This window comes from Panthera onca, chromosome C2, assembly GCF_046562875.1.
Source record: "Panthera onca isolate mPanOnc1 chromosome C2, mPanOnc1 haplotype 2, whole genome shotgun sequence".
NCBI lineage: Eukaryota > Metazoa > Chordata > Mammalia > Carnivora > Felidae > Panthera > Panthera onca.
This window is the reverse complement of record NC_138347.1, coordinates 156,584,689-156,599,940: the sequence shown is the minus strand read 5'-3', so window position 1 is coordinate 156,599,940 and position 15,252 is coordinate 156,584,689. Positions and strand designations below refer to the sequence as shown.

Here is a 15,252-nt window from a genome sequence, read left to right as displayed (position 1 = left end):
TTCCCTGGGAAACGGACTGTGATTCCCCAGCAGGAGGTCCTTGGGGCATGTTCCAGGAGCAGCACCTTCAGAGGGTGTGGGTGGTGGCCCTGGGCAGAGGAAGAAGTTGAGCCGGGAGGGAATTCTGGAGTGGCTCGGCTGGTTCTAGAGAGAGCTCTGGAGCTGGGACACCAGGGGCTGGGTTTTTGAGCCCTCGTGGTCACTCGTTGCACATGGGCTGTCCCCCGAGGGCCAGAACCTTGGCAGGTGGCCCAGCAGAGGCCCGAGAGCAGAGGGCGCATCTGAGAGCTGTCAGCAGCCGGCCGTCCCGGGAGCTGGGGGAGTGAGGGCGTGACTTGCTCCTGAAGGGGCCGGGAGAAGACACCGCAGGTCCTCTGACCACACAGGCGTTAGAGGCCTCATGGTTACGCTTGACTCCGTGGGGTAATGTGTGTCTGCAGTCATCTCCCGTGTGGTGTCCGAGGGCATGGGAACGATCGCAGACGTGGGTCATGCCAGAAGCCTGCTGTGACTCCTTTGAGACACTGACCTCATTTTGTGGGAGCTTCAGCTCCCTGCTGGTTCAGCGGTGGTGACATCTGCTGGGGTCCCCGCTGAGGGCTCTTGCTGGGCGAATGGGCAGGGACGGTGCCTTATAGGCTCTAAGGTGCTTGTGAAGGGAAGGGCCACCTGCTGGAAGAAGCGTGTTTCTCTAAACCTTGCCTCCTCAGGGCCACCTCTGTGTCATTTGACAGCGGGTTCTAATGTGCCCTTTATGTTCTCCCCCGACAACAACCCTGAGCCCAGAAATCCCAAAGAACTTGTCCCGGCGGGGAGGGCCCTCAGTAGTTAACGGTGGCATGTTTTTGTCTTCCAGGGGCCAACATCCCCTACCAACCACAGCCTACCAGCTACGACTATGACGCCCCACTGAGCGAGGCAGGGGACCTCACTGACAAGTATTTTGCTCTGCGGGACGTTATCCGGAAGGTGGGTGCCTGGTCCGGGCCGCGGTGAGTGGGGCTTGGATGCAGCCTGCTTTGGATGCGTTGTGCTCTGTAGATGAGTCCCTGGAGCCCTTGTGCTTAAAAGGGTGTATGGAGGGGAGGCCTCAGGTGGATTTGGTTGGCCTTGGGTCTTGACCCCCACCTGATTAAGAGTGAGCCTGTGAGCACGTTACTTCACTCGTCTATTCTTTGTGAAACTGGGACAACAGCACCTCATTGCATCATAAGGATCGAAAAGGACGTCTGTGGGGCCCCTGGGCGGCTCAGTCTGTCGAGTGGCCGACTCCGGCTCAGGTCACGTTCTTGAGGTTCGTGAGTTCGAGTCTGCTGCTGTCAGCGCGGAGCCTGCTTGGAATCCTCTGTCCCCCCGCCTCTCTCTCTTCTCCTCTGCTTGCGCTCTCTCTCAAAAATAAATAAACAGTAAAACACAAAAAAGACCATCCATAAGGCATCCAGTATAGGCCTGGCACGTGTGTTGTCCAACAACTGGTGGCCGTTCCAACTGTTTGTGCTGAAGGGAAGAAGATGTGTGTCCACGTAAGTAGCTGAAGCACGTAGGAGAGAAAATCCGCAGGCTTTGTGAAGCATGGTGCAAAGGTGAGCTATCAACAGCGCCTCCGTTCTTCATCTGGGGCAAGTAAGTGCCACTTCCGTTTGGCCTGCCAGCTGAACGCTCAGTCCTGCTAACAGTTGTGACCTTTTGAGGCATCTAAAGCACCCAGGTGGGGTTTCCTGTCTCTGCTGTGGGTGTAAAAAAAAAAAAAAACAAAACCACAATTTTTCTGCTCTGTCACCTGAGTTTTGAAGTTAAAAAACAAAAGGTTTTCTGCCTATAAATGGTATGGACCTTTTTTTGGTTTAAGGATGCCTTAGTCTCAATTTAAGCCTACGTGTACAAATTCATCTTGTGAAGTACTTTAAGCACATTGAAAAATGTGATCAATACTTAACCCCTCTAAGAATTTGCCCACTTCGCCTGAATTTTCAGATTTACGGTTGAAATGTTGCGCTCGCTACTTTTTACTATGAGTTTCGTCTTCGCAGAGTTCATAGCGATGACTCCCCAGTTCTCTCTTGTATGTTCGTTCTGTTTCAAAGCTCCTTGTGCCTCTCTTTGGCATTTCCTTCCTTTATTTGAAACTTAGCTTTGTAATTCAGCCTTTCTTCTCTCCTAATATAAATATTCAAGGTTATGTATTTCCTTCAGGTTCCTCTATAGCTCCTTCTTCTAAGTGTTGATATGTAACATACTTACTATAGTTTGCTTCTAATAATGCCTGTTTGGTTTTCTCTTTGGCCGTAGAAATGTTCAGAAGTCATTCAGAAGTAGCAATTATTAACATAATTATTTTTATAATTTGTTGGTTTATAACATATTTGCATTCTGGGTAGAGAACATGGTCTGTATGATGTGAATCCCTTGAAATATGTCAAACCGAGTCCTGGAGCCTGGCATGTATCAATATGAGTCAATGTTCCATGTGTTCTTGAAAAGACTGTATGTTTAGGGGGCGCCTGGCTGGCTCAGTCGTTCGAGCAACTCTTGATTTCTGCTCAGGTCATGATCCCAGGGTCGTGGATTGAGGGCCATGTTGGGCTCCACACTGAGCATGGAACCTGCTTAGGATTCTCTCTGTCTCTCCCTCTGTCCCTCTCCCCTGCTCGCATGCTCTCTTTCTAAAATAAAAGAATAAAAATTTTTTTTAAAAAAAGACTATGTTTTTAAAAATTTTTTAATGTTTATATTAAAGAGAGAGAGAGACAGAATGTGAGCAGGAGAGGGGCAGAGAGAGGGGGAGACACAGAATCTGAAGCAGACTCCAGGCTCTGAGCTGTCTGCACAGGGCCTGACTCAGGGCTTGAACTCATGAACCATGAGATCATGACCTGAGCCGAAGTCAGACGCTTAACCGACTGAGCCACCCAGGCGCCTCAAGACTATATGTTTTATAATTGTTGGATATCATCTATATACGTGTTCCTTAGGTTAAGCTTATTAATGGTGCTGCTGATATCTTTGATATCCTTCCTGGCTTTTTATCCATGTATTCTATTATTTGTTAAAGGATTGTGTTTCTCTTTGTGTGTATTAGAATTAGGAATGCAAATTGAGAATGAAATCTTTCAGTATCATTTATTTAGTATCATCATGTACGTAGCCCTGTATCTCTAATAATGCTTTTTACCTTCAAGTTTTTTTTTGTCTGATACTAATGCATTTTTTCGGTTAATATTTACTGCTATATCTTTCACAATACTTTAATTTCAACCTTTGAATATCTTTTTTTTTAACATGTCCCTCGTTAACAAGATATAACTGGATTGTTGAAAAATCTAGTTTAAACATTTTTTTGTCTTCTAATTGGTACATTCATTTATGCTCATTCATTATGATTCTTGATATACATTGATTATTTTCAACTGTCTTACTTGACAGTAATCTATTTGTTCACCTTTTTTTTTTTTTAAGAATTTTTGATGTTTATTTTTGAGGACAGAGGGAGACAGAGCGCAAGCAAGAGAGGCGCAGAGAGTGAGGAAGACAGAATCCGAAGCGGGCTCCAGGCTCTGAGCGGTCGGCACAGAGCCCGACGCGGGGCTCACATTCACACACCACGAGATCATGACCTGAGCCGAAGCCAGTCGCTCAACCGACTGAGCCACCCGGCACTGTGTCTCACATCAAGCCCAGTTACATCCCTTGTGACTTACATGTTTTATTAACGCCATGTTTTTTAGTGCCCTTAGGTTTAGAGTTGATGTATTTTCATCCTTTCTTTTAAAAAATCCCATGAGGCATTGTAATTGTATTAGACACTATTTGACTTGACCCACATTGTTTGTTTATTCACAAGTAATTCCGCAAATGTTTGGCAATTCTCTCTATATGCCAGGTATGGTTTTAGCTGTTTGGTATATATAAGGCTTCCTTGAGAAGGTAAAGCTGGAGTGAAGACTTCAAGGTGATAGGACGGCCATGTGGGACATCCGGGGTGACAGCATGCGAACGGAATGTCACCAGTGAAAAGGTGGCCATGTGCATGGCATTTCATGTACAAATTGTACCTGTGTTTCTTCTGTGTACTACCTGTGCGGGTTCCTTCCCCGTTTCTCTGCCTATTTGTTTTCTGTGTAATTTGCAAGAGTTCTATTGTGGCATTTTTACCAGTTTGGGGGGTTTCTTCAGTGTTTTTTTTTTTTCCTGCAAAAAACAGTCCTGAGTTATTATATAGTCAAATGTTTCACTTCTCTCTCTCTCTTTTTTTTTTAATTTTTCTTTAATGTTTATTTTTAAAGGAGAGAGAGTGTGTGAGTGGTGAGTGGGGGAGGGGCGGGGGGGTGGAGGGAGAGGGAGACACAGAATCCAAAGCAGGCTCCAGGCTCTGAGCTGTCAGCACAGAGTCCGACGCGGGGCTCGAACCCACAAACTGAGATCATGACCTGAGCTGAAATTGGACACTCAACCGACAGAGCCAACCAGGCGCCCCTCATGGCTGCTTCCCTAGCCTAGTAGTAGAAATAAATTCCTGTGGGGTGCTTACAGTTTTTATGGCTTCACGTTTTATGTTCAAATATCGATGTACGTGGAATTGCCAGTTTTGCTGTTGGGAGTGAGGCTGGGATTCAGCTTTATTCATCTCTTAAGTTACCAGCCGGTTAAAGTATTTGGGTCTGTTTTCAGATTCTTTTATGTTACTGAATTTTTTTTCTCCTTTCCCAACACCAAACTGCTTTAATTGTTATTTGTACTATGTTTTATTATCACCTGGGAGGACTTGTCTTCCACGTTTAGTCTTTCAAAATTTCCCTGGCTACTCTGTAAGTTTATCTTCCACATACGCTTTGGTATTATTTTATCAACTTCAAAAAACAAAACAAAACCCCAGGAAACCTATTGATATTTTGACTCATTTTGTATTAAATTTGTGTATCAAATTAGGGGTGAAATTTATGACATGGAGTCTTAGCCAAGAAAAGTTCCTTCTCCCTCTCTTCAAGTCTTTTCTGATGTCCGTCTTACTTTAAATTTTCTTAAGATAATCCTTGTCCATTCCTTAATATGCTTATTCCCAAATATCCTGTTTTTTTAGATACTCGTAAAATGAGTCTTTCATTTCTTAATATAGTTATTAGATATATTTGTCTTTAAAATATGAAATACTCGCAACAATTTTAAGTGTATAAAATAATGTTGCAAACACCCATGTACCCAGTACGTAGATTTAACCCAGGTTATCTCTCTGCCCCTCCCCCGCATCCATTCATTCTCTCTCTCTGTCAAAATAAATACACTTAAAAAAATAAATACATAAAGTCCGCAATTCAGTGGTTTTTTGGCATCTTACATTATTAACTTTTTAAAATTATGATAAAGTATATAGAACATAAAGTTTGCCATTTTAACCATTTTTAAGTGTATGATCGATCCAGTGGCTTTAATTACATTCATAATGTTGTGTAACCATCACCACTGTCTATTTTCAAAATCTTTTCATCACCCCAAACAGAAACTCTGTAACTATTAAGAAATAAGAGGGGCGCCTGGGTGGTTCGGTTGGGCATCCAACTTCGGCTCAGGTCGTGATCTCCCAGCTTGCGAGTTCAAGCCCTGTGTCGGGCTCTGTGCCGACAGCTCAGAGTCTGGAGCCTGCCTCAAATGGGCTCTCTCTGCCCCTCCCCCACTCACGCTCTGTCTCTCAAAAATAAACATTAAAAAATTAAAAAACAAAAAAAAAGGAAGGACTCGCCAGTGTCCTCTCCTCGCAGCTGCTGTAACCTCTACTCTACTTTTAGCCTCTGTAAGGTTGCCTGTCCTCGATATTTCATAGAAATGGAACCATACAATATTTTCCTTTTGTGTCTGACTTATTTCACTTACCATAATTTTTTCATGGTTCCTCCATGTTGTAATGTGTATCAGAACTTCACTCCTTTTTCTGGCTAAGTAATATTCCACGCATGGATAGACCACATGTTGTTTAACTGTTCATCTCATTTGTCTCTTGCTGGATACGTGGGTTGTTTTCCATCTTTTGGTATGTATGTATTTATTTATTTATTTATTTATTTATTTATTTTTGAGAGAGAGAGAGACAGACAGACAGAGACAGAGTGTGAGCAGGGGAGGGGCAGAGAGAGAGGGAGGCACAGAATCCAAAGCAGGCTCCAGGCTCTGAGCTGATAGCACAGAGCCTGATGCGGGCTCAGACTCACAGACCGCAAGATCATGACCTGAGCCAAAGTCAGACGCCCAACTGACTGAGCCACCCCAGCGCCCCCCCTCTTTTTTTTGGCTGTTTTGTTTTAAAGTTTATTTATTTTGAGAGCGAAGGAGAGAGAGTGCGCATGCGTGGGCATGAGTAGGGGAGGGGCGCTGAGGAGAGAGAGACTCCCAAGCAAGCTCCACTGTCAGTGCAGAGCCCGATGCAGGGCTTGAACTCAGGAACTGTGAGATATCATGACCTGAGCTGAAACCGAGAGTCGGATGAGTAATCGACTGAGCCACCCAGGCGCCCCATCTTTTGGCTGTTTTGAATAATACTACCTGGGGCATCAGGGCACTGGTATCTGCTCAAGTCTGCTTTCCGTTCCTTCGGTTATTTACCCAGCAGTGGCGTTGCTGGTGGGTTTACTTTTAGAATAGTTTTCTTTCCGAAATAGTGAGCCCTTGATGCCTTATCGTCGAATATTAAAACATATTTACTGTGCTTTTTTATGTAAAACATCACCTTATATTTGATCTCACATTTTTATTCTCCTATATTTCTAGCTCCCTCTTTCTGCCCCTCCCTCCACCCCGGCAACGCTCCCCCCACACTTTTCCTGACTCTCCCTGGCTCTTCTGATTGATGGTCGCTAGAGCTGTTCACCATCACCCGCCAGTCCCCTCTCTGCTGCAGTTCGAGGGCCCCTGCTCTACAGACCACCTGGCCGGGATGGCTAGGACCATTCTGTCATACTCTGGCACTTTGCAAACATGCACCGTGCATTTCAGTGGCCTGGCTGGAAGGGGACCTGTGTTCCAGTCAACTGGACTTTTAACAATCTCCAGTTCCCTTTTGGCTCCCTGATCTCTCTCCATTGTAAGCTATCACTACTACAGTCTCTCCTTAATGGACAGGTGATATTATCACCAAGAACATTAATGCTATTGCACATGCCCTCTTAAGGAATGTGAAGAAAGCGATACAGTCAGATACGAATGTCACAAAGGGTATTGGATAAGGCAACAAAAATGTGTATTTTTTAAAATTTATTATTTTTTAGTAATCTCTACACCTGACATGGGGCTCAAACTCACAACCCCAAGATCAAGAGGCACGTGCTCCCCCAACCGAGCCAGCCAGGTGCCCCAAAAGTGTATTTAAATGAGTAAAAAAAAAAAAATCATGACAAATTTAAGAATTTTAAGGATTAAAATAATCGCAAACGTCACAAAATTCCAAAGCATACTTTGAATTTATTAACTGAAACACACCTGCTATCCTTCTGGTTTTTGTCTCTGTTTTGTTTGTACTCTTTTTCTCTAGAGAGAGAATGGAAATCTTTCTCTTTAGCGTGGCTTATTGAAATTTGTTTTTTAGAATGTACTGAGCGTTTTTTTTTTATCTTATTTTTTTATTTTTTAAAATTTACATCCAAGTTAGCATACAGTGCAACAATGATTTCAGGAGCAGATTCCTTAGTGCCCCTGACCCATTGAGCCCATCCCTCCTCCCACAACCCCTCCAGTAACCCTCAGTTTGTTCTCCATATGAGTCTCTTCTGTTTTGTCCCCCTCCCTGTGTTTATATTATTTTTTTTCTCTTCCCTTATGTTTACCTGTTTTGTCTCTTAAAGTCCTCATATGAATGAATTCATTTGATTCTCTGACTAATTTCACTTAGCATAATACCCTCCAGTTCCATCCACATAGTTGCAAATGGCAAGATTTCATTCTTTTTGATTGCCGAGTAATACTCCACTGTATGTATGTATATATATATATATATATATATATATATATATATATATACACACACCACATCTTCTGTATCCATTCATCCCTCGATGGACATGTGGGCTCTTTCCATACTTTGGCTATTGTTGATAGGGCTGCTATCAACATGGGGGTGCATGTGTCCCTTCGAAACAGCACACCTGTATTCTTTGGATAAATGCCTAGTAGTGCAATTGCTGGGTCGTAGGGTAGTTCTATGTTTAGCTTTTTGAGGAACCTCCATACCGTTTTCCAGAGTGGCTGCACCAGTTTGCATTCCCACATACTGAGAGTTTAGAAAACAAAAAGTTTCACATTTTGTTTCTGATAAAGTTATATACATATTTAAGATTATTATCAAAATTGAGGCAATCTCTCTCCAGTTCTTTCACATATGAGCTTGAGAATTTGGAGAAATTTCTACAGCCAGGTCCTGGCCCCAGACATTTGAAACCCTGTGTCTCTTCTACAACCCCGTACTGCTGAGGCTGGATGCCTCAGGGCACCATCCAGTGATGTGCACTGAGTCAGCCTGTTGGGTGTGGGGAATGATCTGTTAGGGATCGTGTATCCAGCCACGGAAGTGACAACGAACTATGTAGATGTATCCAACACCCAAATTAAAGAAACCCCGCCTCAGCCCTCCCTGGGGTGCATCCCAGAGATGCCTGTGGCGAACTCCAAGGCCTCCTGACTTGTGACACAAGGAAGCTGGCGCAGAAAGAGACAAGGGTCTTAGCCTGTGGCGGTTAAATTAGATGACTTCTGCAAATTTTCCAAAAACCCGTGACCATGTGAACGCACTGCTGGGACCCTCCCCGGGGACATTTCCGGACGCAGGAAATGAGCTAGGAGGCTGTTGACATAACCTAGAAATGAGATGGTGGTGGGGGCGGCGGGGCGTGGAGAGGAAGCAATAGATTTGAAAAATGTTTCGGGGGTACAATCGGTCGGATTCGGTGACTGCCCGCGTGCAGGTGTGAGGAAGCGTGAGGAGGCACTGATTTGTCTCGGTTTACAGCTTTTGGTCGGATACCCGGATGGGTGTTGTGGTCAGCAACAACCATGGAGGACTGCAGGGAAGGCACGGGCCGGGAAGGGGAAGGGGAAGGAAGCTCTGCGCTGGGTTTGTTCAGCTCCAGATGCCTTTGGGGACATCCGAGTGGAGGTGTCTATCCAGCAAGTGCCTCACTTAAGAGGGAGAAGCTCCAAGAAGCGGTCATTAGGACAGGTCATCGGTGGAAGGGGAGGCTAAAGTCCAGGGGAGGCTGAGATTGCCGATGGAGAGCTGAGCGAGAAGGGCAGTGGGCCAAGCGGAGACAAACTCGGGGGGTCCCAGCGTTTCACCAGAGGGCACAGTAAGATGAGCCCGTGAAGGAGACAGTCTCCAGAAATTAGTATAATTCAATAGCTTATGATAGATCATAGCTTACCACGTGGTCCTTTTTTCCGTTTTCTTCTTTTCGGTATTTCAGGTTTGGAAAAGAGAAAAGAACTGCTTTAAAAGTGAGATCTGTCTGGGGCGCCTGGGTGGCTCAGTCGGTTAAGCGGCCAACTTATGCTCAGGTCATGATCTCGCGGTCCGTGAGTTTGAGCCCCGCGTCGGACTCTGTGCAGACAGCTCAGAGCCTGGAGCCTGTTTCAGATTCTGTGTCTCCCTCTCTCTGACCCTCCCCTTTCATGCTCTGTCTCTCTCTGTCTCAAAAATAAATAAACGTTAAAAAATTTTTTTTTAAAAATAAAAATAAAAATAAAAATAAAATAAAAGTGAGATCTGTCTTACGAGACTTTGTAGACTTTCAGTCACCTGGTTTGCTTGCACTGAGGAAAAGAATGGGATCATAAAAACCCCCACTAGAGCTGCCTCTTCCTTCACCAAAGACTTAAAAGGTAGAATGGGTCTCTTCTTTAATCCATTTCAAGAGTAAGCTGGGTGTCGACGGACAATATCTTTCACTGATGTGGATGCCCAGGGTGGATAATTTCCCATCAGGCTGCAGAAGCCTGTGCTCGATGTTGAAGGCTCCAGGTGGCCTTTGGCATGTGACTCTTCAAGGTATGACAAAGCTCATGACATTTGCATTTTCTAAAATACTCTCTTTGCTGTGGGTAAAACTCAACCAGACATGGTTAACACTTTGACCTCGAGTATGAACCATAAGACTGTAGGGCAGCGCCCTCCTCCTCCCTACCAATTCCTGAGAGGGGCAGTGGTGAGTTTATTTTTGTACGCTTTTGAATGAATTTAAGACCCACTTTCTAGTCTTGTTACAGTTCTTCCTAAGGATTCTATCAAAGATGAAAGTCCAGCTGGCTTTTTGGTGATGGGTCATTATTACAGAAATTAATCAAGTTGTACATTGAGGACCTTGACAATTGGAGCAAACATTAGGATTCCCTGAGGTGGACGCTGGGGCTGGGTGGGGACCGGGGACGTGAAAATGGCCAAGGTGACTTTTACTATTTCAGAGCTTAATGAAGTCTGAAACTTGACTGAGGACCAGTCTACACCGGCTGATTGATTGTTCTTCTTGGTTTATGGATGGAATGACATTAGCTCAGTGGGTAGACACAAGCTGTCTCTTGTGGATGCACGGTGCTGGTGGAAACACAGTGTTTTATGTCTGATAATTAGGGCTAACGAAGTGACTATTTCATAACAAATGTTAGACTTCTAAAGCATTGCCTGCACTCTTGTGGTTCTAGTGTTTTCCTTTCCTGCAGAGTTGGCTTTTCTGGTTTGTCTTTCAGAGTGATTTCTCTAAAACGCCGATCTGGTCAAGATGCCTTCCATGACTTGGCCTCCTATTTTCCTCAAGCCTCATTTTGCAATTCTCCCCTTGATGTACATGACCCTCCGGCCTGAAAATGAAGGTGCATAAGATTCCGTGAATAGGACAGTACTGTTGATATCTCCCAGCCTCTGCACATAATGTTCCCTCGCCTTCACCCATCTGGAAAATGAGAACACACTTCAGTTACCTTCTCTGGACGTTGTCTTTGACCTGGCTCTGCAGTTAGTCGCGTTTTAACTTCTTCTACCGCCTTGCAGTGTGGACATCTTGAACATGCTACTTCCCATAGTGCATTGCTACCATTTGTTTACACACATTTTTCACAGTCTGCACTAGGCTGTTTATGTCCCCAGTGCCAAGCGTAGGACCTGACACAAAGTCCTTTCTTAATAAGAATTTGTTAGAAGAACGAATGAAAACGTTAGAGATCTTGGGGAAAGAGAGGTTGGTCGCCATTGAATCTATTTGATTTGACTGGGACAAGAGCAGCTTCTGATGTTAAATTTGTCCAGCTAAATAGGCAGGATAAGAAGCACCATTTATGACCAGTATGAAAACTCTGATTAAAGCACAGATTATGACAGAAAAATAAATTAAGGTTCTGAAATAGTGTTTTGGAATATTTATCCTTTTCTGGAACATTAAATTCGTTTGATACAAGATTAGGATTTTACTATAAGATAATCAGTGAAAAATCACTAAGCTTGTTGAAAAGAAAAGACAGAAGATTGGGGCAAATGGGATAGACAGATGGAGACTTAATATCAACATTATGATGAGCTCTTACCACTGATTTAAAAAAACCAACATCCAGATCGACAATTGGGTGGAAGATGTAAACACGTATAGACATTTGGTGAAAACTTCGGCATACGCTCTATTAAGACTCATATAAAATGCTTATATCATTTGGCCTAGTAACTCTTCACTTGGTGCTTTATTGAAAAGATTTTTTTTTTAAACCAAGATGATGCTATAGACATACAGTTGTTCATTGTAACACTATCTGTAATATCAAGAATTGGAAATTATCTAAATCCTAATACTGAAAGGATGGTCGTATCCATTTGGATGTAATATGCAGTAGGGGCATTCGGGTGGCTCTGTCGGTTAAGTGTCCAACTCAGGCTCAGGTCACGATCTCGCGGTTTGTGAGTTCCAGCCCCGCTTCGGGCTCAGTGCTGACAGCTCAGAGCCTGGAGCCTGCTTCCGATTCTGTGTCTCCCTCTCTCTCTGCCCTTCCCCCACTCACACTCTGTCTCTCTCTCTCTCTCTCTCTCTGTCTCTGAAAAATAAACATTGAATATATTATGCAATAAGTAAAATTATTGTCCGTATTTAGGCCAGAAGTACTTTGGGTAAGTAGCAAGTTACAAAACCGTCTCTAATCTTCCATGGCATATGTGCATAAGGAGAGGGTCCAAGAGAAAAGCTGGAAGAGAAAAGGTATCATGGGGTGTTTTTGTCTCTGGAATTATGTTTAATTAATAGGAGACACTGTCTCTTGTACTGTTGTACCATAAAGGAGGTGAGGTGGAACGATAGAAACAACACTTGCCTTGGGGTCAAGATCCCAGCTCATTCCTTTGCCCTGTGATTCTCTTGAGCAAGTTCACCAGTCTCACCTCTAAAAAGGAAACACAATGACGGACTGCAAGGGCCTTTGTGCATAGCAAGGGAGACGACCAAGCTAGTACAGAAGCATTCCATCCCTGTGAGCTCAGTGTAGGTTAAGGAACGCTGCCTGTGCCGCGATTTTTTCTTCCAGCGTGATAGAGGAGATTGCAGCCCTACTCACACTGGACGCCAGACTCCACCTTGACTTTCGGAGTTAGATACGACATGGTCACTACTATGTGCAGGTGAATAGGGGACCTCAGCAAACAAATCAGACGATCTCAGTTCCCCTCTGTGGATTTGTGTCTGCTGCTTCTATTGGCCAGAGTGTGGGCTGGAGGAAGAGGCAGGGAGACTGCCACAGGACAATGAGTGTGGTTTAGGACTGTCAGGGAGGCTGGGAAGAGAGATTTCCCATCTTGTCTGTCTGAGATCCACAGATACAACTACTTGGCCTCACATTCATTTTAATGTGAATCATGAAGATCGTTTTAATGTGCTTATTTTATTTTATTTTATTTTAAGAGAGAGAGAGAGGGCGCAAGTGAGCGAGGGGCAGAGAGAAAAGGGAGTGAGGGAAGCGGAGCTCACCCGAAGCAGGGCTCAGGTGATGTGGGACTCAAATTCATTGAGTCAGATACTTAACTGACTGAGCCACCCAGGTGCCCCTCATTGTATTTATTTGAGAGAGAGAGAGAGAGAGAGAGAGAGAGAGAGAGAGAACCCGCTGGGAAGAGGGGCAGGGGGAGGGAGAGAGAGAATCTTAAGCAGCCTCCGTGCTCAGCACAGAGCCTTGATGCGGGGCTTGATCCCGTGACCCTGGGATCATGTCCTGAGGTGAAATCAAGAGTCGGATGCTCAACCGACTGAGCCACCCAGGCACCCCTTTAATGTGCTCTTTTAAAAATGTCACAGAGGGGTGCCTGGGTGGCCCAGTCAGTCGAGCGTCTGACTTTGGCTCAGGCCATGATCTCACGGTTCGTGAGTTCGAGCCCCACATCAGGCTCACTGCTGTCAGCACAGAGCCCGCTTCGCATTCTCTGTCCCCCTCTCTCTCTTCCCCTTCCCTGCTCACACTCTCCCTCTCTCAAAAATAAATAAACATTAAGAAAAATTTTTTAATCTTTAAAAATGTCACAGGGGCGCCTGGGTGGCTCAGTCGGTTAAGCGTCCGACTTCGGCTCAGGTCACGATCTCACGGTCTGTGAGTTCGAGCCCCGCGTCAGGTTCTGGGCTGACAGCTCAGAGCCTGGAGCCTGTTTCGGATTCTGTGTCTCCCTCTCTCTGACCCTCCCCCATTCATGCTGTCTCTCTCTGTCTCAAAAATAAATAAACGTTAAAAAAAAAAATGTTTTTTTTTTAAATAAATAAAAAAAATAAAAATAAAAATGTCACAGAACTATCAATTCATTGAATACTAGAAATACAGTTCAAGATGGATGGCTGACCACATACTTATCTCTTCTGCCTTTCAAAATGTTATTAAATGATTAAAAATGGTATTTTTTTAAATGAAGCCATCAAGAGGGGCACTATCCATGCATGAGAGATTTCAAAAAATTTCCGGGTAACAAAAAATAGATATAGGTGACTAAGGAAGTAGCACGGGGAAATCTAGGTCCCCAGGGAGTGTGAAAGGGGATTATTGAAACAGGTTAACAGGGGTGCCTGGGTGGCTCTGTCGGTTAAGCATCCGACTTCGGCTCAGGTCATGATCTCGCGGTTCATGAGTTCAAGCCCCACGTTGGGCTCTGTGCTGACGGCTCGGAGCCTGGAGCCTGTGTCTCCCTCTCTGTCTGCCCCTCCTCCACTCATGCTCTGTCTCTCTCTCAAAAATAAATAAACATTAAAAAAAAATTTTTTTTTAAAGAAACAGGTTAACAGGGAGTAGATTACTCTTAAAGAACCCTATAGAACCAAGGTCCTGGAAACGCAGATGTGACAAAAAACAGAATGAAACAGCTGAAAATGGGAAGGCTAATGGAACTGCCTATTTCCCATCAGGTCCTCCACTTTGCCGCCCCTCTTTCAAATGAACTGTCCGTCAGGGAAGCATCTTTTTAATAGTCAGAAAATTAGAATTAAAAAAAAAAGTGTGCAGCCTGAGAGCAAAAACCTTACATATTATGTCTGACTCCCTCCCAAATCACCCTAAAACAGTTCCCCACTGAACAAACCTTGCTCTTGTACACAGAGCAGGATTGGCTTAGAGAAGATGGTCATGCGAATGCTGGTGCATTCATTTGCATTACCACTAAATAAGAATGGATGGCCAAGGGTGGCCGGATGTTTGAAGACATCCATAAAACCTGTACAGGAAAAGAGAAAGACCAAAATGAAGTAAACAGAAAAATAACCTAAAGGCAACAGATAATTCAGGACAGAAATGAGAGATCTTAAGCAAAGCTGAGCAGACCCTCTCAAATTTATATCTTTTAGAGACATTTGGAAAGATGTTGCTTTCACACTATAAGAATAGGATACTTTGAAAAAGGAGCAATTAAAGAACAAAGAAAGCTTCCCCAAAATAAAAAATAATCTCCTAGAAATTAGAACCAGAAGACAGATTGAAATAGAGAAAAGATGAGAGATACAGAGGAACAATCTAGGACGTCTAACTTACTTTTAAGGGAAAAAGATGAAGAAAAGAAAATATTAAAAAAACACAGAATTTTCTTCTAAAACCAAAAAGGATATTTGAGTTGCCCAGAATAATAAATGTAAAAAACACACAAACCCAAACACATCCTTGGAAAAAAATGAAAACATAGAGAATAAAGCACTTACAAGCTTCTAGAGAGAAAAAGCCAGTCACCTTTGAAAGAACAAGAATCATCCGGTGACTCATACCGGATGATATGGGGGGGCAAATCTT

The 15,252-nt window shown here is 44.0% G+C and overlaps 1 protein-coding gene across 2 annotated transcripts in view; it reads left to right on the top strand.

Moving 5' to 3' along the window:
• GLB1 (galactosidase beta 1) overlaps positions 1 to 15,252 on the top strand; it is an 88,373-nt gene that overhangs the window by 40,523 nt on the left and 32,598 nt on the right. For both annotated transcript variants that reach the window (XM_060638141.3, XM_060638140.3), the window contains exon 10: positions 857 to 969. In XM_060638141.3, coding sequence (XP_060494124.2) covers positions 857 to 969 — 113 coding nt within the window. The remainder of the gene's footprint in view (positions 1 to 856; positions 970 to 15,252) is intronic.